Genomic DNA, 8,096 nt, shown 5'->3' with positions numbered 1-8,096 from the left:
CATTTCTCTGCGTCGAACACGTACAATAACATGATACGTACAAATTTATTTATGTGTGAGTGTCGTAGTTGTATAAATGCTTTGACGTTGTAACTGAAGAAATCAGTCGAGGTCAAGCTTTCTAGACGGTCGGAGCCAAGAAGGAACGTTCGCTAAAGTATCTCGTGAGTATTTAGCAACTTGAATTATTAATTGTCTATTTGAAATTTGTGTTATTTTAGGTATACGTTGTGTATATGTAATTTGTTTACACACAATAAAATTTCGATAAAACTATGTATAAAAACCGTTGATTATTTCGATTAAAAAGTAGTTATAAAATCATTGATATAACAAAAAATTTGATTTATTAGATAATTATTACCATAATCAATTTAATTAATATCTTATCAGTAGTATTATTCTTGTTTTATTTTAATTAAAAAAAATTTAAAAGAAAAAATGATGAGAATTAGAATTCATTTATTTCTTAAAAAAAATCCGATATATTTTTACACTTATAATTTATCAATTTTTTAATATTTACTATGTAATGATACGTCTGATGATGAATAGTTTCAGAAAAATTGTTACATTTTCTCATATATACGACAAAATATTGCCTATAATTTATTTCGACAGCATATTAGACGTTTTTATAATCAAATAATATAAATTTGCCAAGTGAGATTCAGCAGTTATTTTGTCTACATTGTACAAAGTATATAAGATTACATGAACAATAAGTGTAATTACTAGTTTATTTAATAATACTTAATGACATAATGATATTATTAGTTTATTTAAATAAGTGTAATGTTATACATGTTAATTATTTATTATGTAGTTTTATTATGTAGTTTTATAGTTTATGTAATTCTATAGTATCTTTTTATAATGCATCAGAGAATTAATAGAATCAGACTCTGAGTCCTTGATGATTCATTCACATATACCTGTAACCAGCTGTGTTTATTAAGATAAAATTCATGGTCGACTTATCGTATTACGTAAGCTAAATTTACATGTTTGATATAAATGGGCGGATAGTAATAGGCATTAATGTAATGATATGTATGAGAATGAAATAAAAAAACAATATGTTTTATTTTAATTAAAATAAAACATATTGTTTTTTTATTTTATTTGCAATTATATATTATTTTATTTAAATTTTTTAATTTATGTAAAATTATCGCATTTTGAAATATTCTGTATTATTTGCGTTAATTCTAATCTACTAAAATTATTTGATTGCAGAATAAGAAAAGTTACTGCGAAAAGATGGCAAAATTAATCTTATACGTCTTCATAGCGTTGCTAGCTACGTCTCTTATCATGGCCGATAAGTCAAACTGTCGTCGACATGGTGACCCCGTTAGTATATACATATATGTTTTTATTTATTTTACTTGCTGATAAAGTCGCTATTTCTTATACAGACTTCTCTTCTATATTCCTTCACTCTCACTTCTAAACGCAATATTATTGTGATAAGGAAATGTTCAATTATCTTATTAATGTTCAAATTTATAGAGTTGATATTAATTTAATATTCTTTGAATAAGTAGAATGGATGAATAATGTTTTGTTTATTAAATTTCAGTGCGTTTCTAGTTCAGAATGCTGTGCCAATATGAGATGTCACATTTACGCAAATAGATGTCAAGTTATAATTACTGAAGACGAACTGATGCGTCAACGTGAAAAAATCTTGGGTCGAAAAGGCAAAGATTATTAGAAGATGTAACAATAATGTGTTAATGTTTCGTTAAGTCGTGAGTTTAATCTGAAGACTGTATTTCAAGAAATTGGGCAGTAATATATAAGATTTGTATAATAATCAAAAAATTATTATATGACGTATATATATTTAATATAAATATAAATAATGCAATATTTTTCGACAACAAATGCAAAAAAAAAGCATAAATTGGAAATGTCTTATATATCAAGAGATTTGTAAAAATACATAAAATACATATTTATCTACACTTAGAAAAATATTTTTACTTTTAATTTTGCATAAGATATTTGCCATCATATTATGTTAATATCTTTTTGCGTAAAAAAAAAATAATTCATTACTCACTGACAGGATGCGCAACAGCGGAATTGTAATATGTATGTTGATCTGTAAAATATAAATAAATTAAAATTAAAATAATGTTCAAAGTAATTAATATTTTAAATTTAATTATATTTTTTATTTGTTCAGAATCAGACACTTTTTATTCTTAATTACTTTAAAAAAATTTTTTACTAGATATAAATTTTTGTAAAAAAATATTAAATAAAATATTATATATATTAAATAAAATATTAAATATATTACCGATGCAATATATTTTATTTATAGATAATATAAAGTCGCCGCGCTCGACATTTTTCTTAATATTCTCGATATTGTAACCTTACTTCACGAAATTTTTGTTCTCATAACTTACTATTGTATTAATAATATTTACTAATAATAATATTCTGAGCTTGTGTTTGTTTGAATTATCGCACATTTGCATTAATGATGCGATATATTATATCTAGACATACTATGGCAATCACCCGATATTATATATATATATATATTTAGCATACACACATACACACTGCATATTTACTTTTGTGCATGATATTTATTTGAATTAACTTTGTATGTGTGTGTGTATGCTTCTCTAACCGTAATTCTGATGCAATGAGACAAATGATTCTTATGATTAATATACCATAATATAATTATGACTCTGCGATCGTAGCGTTAATTCTTCGACACGATTGCGTTCCTCCGATGCTCGATTGCGTTCCTTCGATGCTCGATTGCAATTATATTTATACCACAAGCGTCCCGATGCCACACATAACCGCACGTAATGCATTCTAGACGGAACGTTCCGATTCCGCGCGCAACTTCCGATTTCACTAGAAATACGCGCGCAACGTCATGTCGCGTCGTGACAGTCATATTTGACTCACGTAGTATTATATCTCGGAACGACCGAATCGGACCAAGACTAACGGAATCGGAAATTGGAATTGTTTAACGGTTTTCGCGCTCGTTTGCAATATATTGAGCGATCATTGTGTCAGGACGCTTATGGTGCAGATATAATCGAGATCGAAAATATTACAAATGTCGAAGAAATTCAATCGTGTCGAAGTACTTCGATTAATGCTGCACGAGGTATGAGATCATAATTATATTATGATAGGATATTATGTCATGCCACACAAAAATCACTTGTCTCATCAAAATTATGATTTCAGGTTAGAGAATAAATATCATTCGGAAATAAGTGTATATATTATCGGGAGTGCTGAGATATCGGACGAGTGTCGTATTATTCGCAGATGTACAATATATCGCGTCGATAATGCAAACATACGACAATTCAAGCAAACCCGCGTGCACAAGCCAAATAAAGTTTTAAGCATCTCATTGAAGTATTAACAAAGGTATGTCTAAGTATTAATAAGTTAATTATAATTATAATAAGAATTGCTGAGTTAAATGAGCTATTTTTACAAGTAAAATATTAAATTAATTAAAAATTATACTCATTCCACAATTGCTCCGCCATTGTCCGATGCCATTGTCTGAAAAAATTTAAATGAGCTTAACAATTATTTTTTTTAGATAATAATTATTTTACATACTTTTTTACATACAAATTTGAATAAATTTTTTTGTGAATTTTACAGATTAATGTGTTGTCTATTAGAATTTCGTTGGTGCGCATCGTTCCGGTGAGTCCTAAATTATATTTTATTTTAATCTCGAGGTAAAATATAAGTATGTGTATACTTGTATAACAAGTATTATATATACTCTACTCTTGAGAGTTGTGTAACCAAAAATGTAATACGTAACAAATTTTACATAAAAACAATTTTTATATTTATACTTTTGAAATTGTCATATAAATGCTTAATGTTATTTTTGAATAAGAATAACGTATATATTTTATAAACTGGGAGTTAATTAGCGCAAAATTTACAGAAAAATATTAAGAAAACAGTTAGATGTTAATATTTTCCTTAAAACAATCAATTTAATATATTTTTTTAATTTAAAAAGAATGTACAAATACTATGACAATTTTCAAAATTAGTTATAATAGAAAATAATAATTTACTGATTCCACATTTTAAAAAACTCCCAATCAAAATCTTTTCATTTGTGAATGCGTATATGCGATTAAAAATTTAAATTTTGATTTAAGTGTTTGAACTGTAGAGTAAGCCTTAAATTATGTTCTAACTATATGTATTTATTTTTATAGACCTACTTAATATTTATTAATTTAGAAATTTTATTCGGAAAACTCTCGCAATTTTAATCGAAGTATTTACTCGGTTATGACGCTATTTAGGAATGATCTTTATTAGCAATTCCAAAAATCTTTTTAATGTTCCGCATATTAATTACTTGTATTGAGTTTCTTAGCTAAACAAAATAACCTATAATACATGCTTTAAACTCATTGACATAGATTGATGAAAAAGGACATTCCGAGATTGTCGAGTGACGAAAATTTCGAACGGATAGATCCGTCGCGACGATCCGGCTTTGTCTACCTTGTGCGCCTCTCTACATCCCGTCTGTTATATTCGAGGACATTTAAATTCACTATCTCCTATCTCGGTTCACCCTACACTCGTTAAAAGGCGAACCTTTGTTCGATAAAAAGACTTTGTCGGTATATCCGCAGAACGGAGTAAAAATCCCACCGAACTCGACATGTTACGTGGCGTGCGAAGGACAGGTGCGCGGGGGGTTCGCTGGGGTGGTTTAATAGCATCGACTTATCTTTCGATAAGCCCGTACCAGAAACCCGCCATATGGCCGATTCGAAATCGCTCGTGAACGATTTCTTTCCACGTCTCCAGATTACAACGGATAAGTTAATGACACATAAAAGTATTGTCATGGTTGCCGTATCACGCCCTAAATCCGTACATATACTCACTTCGATATCTTGCATACATCTTTGCCATTAGGCGGAATAATGCCGCTTATAAAATGGCGCAATTGTGCCTCAGAAAATTGAATATTGTATGAGACAACTTGTCGCGAGTGCTTAGTACGATCTGTTCTAATAAGAGGTCTCGCGAAATTTTTTGAGAAGTTTCTCTCCATAATATTCTACCGTGAATTTATTTCATCGACGGTCCGAGGCCTTTGTAAATTTGAAAAGTAGGTAGACTTTGATTCAAAGACCAAAAGCTTCTTCGGTTCGTTATACAAAATTTCCGCCGTGTTCCAATCTCATTAGCGCCGGCTTAAAGTTAAGCGCCCCGACTCTTTTGCATCGGACCGCACGTACTCTTTGACCATCGCGGTGTGTTTCAACAGAAATCTAACCTTCTTGACAAATTAAAGACAAACGTACATATTTTTCAACAAAAAAGAAACATATCAAATAATCATTCTGTAAAAAAAGCGTGCATGACGGTTGTTTTTACTGAAATGTGTCCAAATTTCTTTTTATTGCTCGATAATTTGTTACTTCTGCTTTTTACTTGTGTTTATCTACTATTTTAAATAATATGAATTATTCTTTTTTCTTTAGCAATAATATTTTATATTACAATCGATACACAATCAATAACTTATATTTCATAAATTTATCTCAGCTTATGATAAGCAAATAATTCATACTTCACAATTTAATTTTTGTAAATCTGCGCTCCTGTTGCGATATCGATAAAACAAAAGAGATTTATATATATATCGGTCGCGTTAGTAAAGACGTCATTCTGCAAATATTTGTTTGCTGTCTCTTATCGTTCTCTAGCTTAATTGCCATATGGCACATAGTCATATTTCATGTACACATTTTTTTGTCTTGGGATATATTCGTATCACATATAACATTATAACATTTAAAAATATTTTTTCTTTTTCTATGACAATTGACATTTTTATTAATCAAAGAAAGATTCTAGTATAATTTTGCAACTATTGATTGATTGAAAGCGCATCAAAATATTTTCGATTACTTTCAATACGCATTTATTTTTCGAGATTCGAACGAGTTGTAATCGTCTAGAATTCTTTTGCATGCTGAATCCGGTTTCGCGATATTTGACTCTCGAAAAGAGAAAGCGTACTGATGAGTATCGTTCGAAGTAGTGTCAAGGCCGCGCCACAAGGACGGGCTAATAGAAGTTGCGGGAAATTCCAGCGTCGAAAGCCGCGATACTCCAGAAAGTGAAAAAAAAAAGAGAGAAAGAGAGAAGAAAGAGCGAAGAAGGATATACGAAGAGAACACCGGAGACAAACGGCGAACCGAGGCAAGTCCTCGACTCGACTCAAGTGTCTCTTCGTGGTTCCTTTTAAGTTCTCATCCGCGAGGCATGTCGCGTGGGTCCTTCAAGCAGCTTTTAAGCTCGTTTCCGCGGCGGATCGCGTCGGATGTTAAAAGATCTCGGCAAACGGAATATAAAAGCGGCGAACGAGAGGGCGATGGTCGAAGACATATGCGGTACAAAAAAAAAAAGAAAGAGAAAGAGAGCGAGAGAAATGTAGGATATCCTCCTATTCTCGGGCAAGATCTACTCGCTAGTCACAAGGAGCGACGTAATGCCGGTAGCACGCCACAATATGAAAACATTATCAGCCTTAAGCCGGAAGGCACACAGCAATGTGCTGAGCTTAGCTGCAGCCCCGGCACTTGCAACGCGATCTCTCGTTGCCGCGCGGTGCATTGCCACGTCAGGACGTCAGGATTTCAGGTAGGTACTTGTGTTCGCCGGATTCGCATGGCCCAAAAGCGATCCCGGGCACGGAGAAAGGGACGCGCCGGAGCCGATTTACGAAAGGAATGAGGGTAGGAGATAGGCCGCAGCGTATCCAGCCTGCACTCGGTACCAAATCCATGACGGATTCGACGGGAAAAAAAGCGTTAATAAAACTGTCGCCAGATTATTCACCGACTGTTACTCTCTAACGGCGCTTCGAGTACGAGATCGAGGACTCGTCTCGTCTTATTCGACGTACGAATATGTGCGCGTCTCCGATCCGAAAGAGTTTAATCGAAGCATAATCTCGCGGTTTCGATAACGTTCAACGAAGCACCGTAATCGACAATTATCATTGTTCTTGACATTTTCCGGCGCGCAGATAAAAAAAGGAGCATTTTTAAATATACGCTTTATCAATGACCGCGGGGAAGGACGACGGTGTAGTGATTTTCCGTTATCGGGCTGATCCAACGAGTGGGAGTAAAAGTGTGACGGTGACGGTGACGAGGACAGGCGGGCGTTGAAGAGAACGCGAGGCGTCGGCGCACAGACACGTACGACGATACAAATGCCCGGCTACTTAGAGACGAGGGAAATGAGACTAGCCATTTGGGGCAAACTACCCCTAGGTTGGCTCACGCGACCGATCTTATCGCCGGCTCAGCCTGGGTCTCGGCTCGGACGTCACATGTACATGTGACAGGCCACATGCACGAGTTGGAGGCCGCTCCGGTTATCTTGTCGCGGAATTGATTTCTTGCATTCGTTATTTCCTTGGAACTCGACCGGCTTGGTAATTTTTTTTATTCCGAATCGTGACGATTAAACGCGCGTTGAAATATTCACGAAGATACTATCTGTAGATACACGCGTCGAGAAAAATGTACTTGAAACCAAGACGACGTTACCGCACGCGCGAGATTCATTTGAGTCGCGTTATCCTTTTACAGTTAAACTCCCTTGGATCAATAAAATTTTATTACTAAATCAATAAGCGTGACAGTAAAGAAAATAAATAAATGATGTATTTTGCCTGATTAACATTGTTCTTTTTTTACTTTTTATAGAAAAATATTTTCTATTTATCGCGATTACACCACAGAACCAATTTACGCGATAATAGTTACACAAAAAATATATAAAAAAAAAAAATGATAAGCTTGTGTGTAGAGAGAGAGAGTACAGTGTTACATTTAAAAATTTTATTGACTGCATGCCAATGACACGGGAAAGATATTGTATTGCGTTGACCTAGTTTATCGAGATGTATTGATACATGCCTGATCTGAATGTTGGCGTTTGGTGCTCAAATTAATCGAGAATCACGATCGTCCTTTAACTTCCATCATCGCAGACTACGGTACAACTTCTCAAGC

General features: G+C 33.3%; 1 protein-coding gene across 1 annotated transcript; it reads left to right on the top strand.

Annotated features, from left to right (window-relative positions):
- Positions 1-2,144, top strand: LOC126856456 (omega-conotoxin-like protein 1). Its single transcript, XM_050604976.1, has 3 exons — positions 1-164; positions 1,240-1,356; positions 1,586-2,144. Exons 2-3 carry the CDS (start codon positions 1,264-1,266, stop codon positions 1,718-1,720), a joined length of 228 nt encoding a protein of 75 aa, XP_050460933.1. The 5' UTR covers positions 1-164; positions 1,240-1,263; the 3' UTR covers positions 1,721-2,144.
- Positions 2,145-8,096: the final 5,952 nt, after the last annotated feature.

This window comes from Cataglyphis hispanica, chromosome 18 (assembly GCF_021464435.1).
Source record: "Cataglyphis hispanica isolate Lineage 1 chromosome 18, ULB_Chis1_1.0, whole genome shotgun sequence".
NCBI classification, from domain to species: Eukaryota; Metazoa; Arthropoda; class Insecta; order Hymenoptera; family Formicidae; genus Cataglyphis; species Cataglyphis hispanica.
This window is presented reverse-complemented; position numbering and strand designations above follow the sequence as displayed.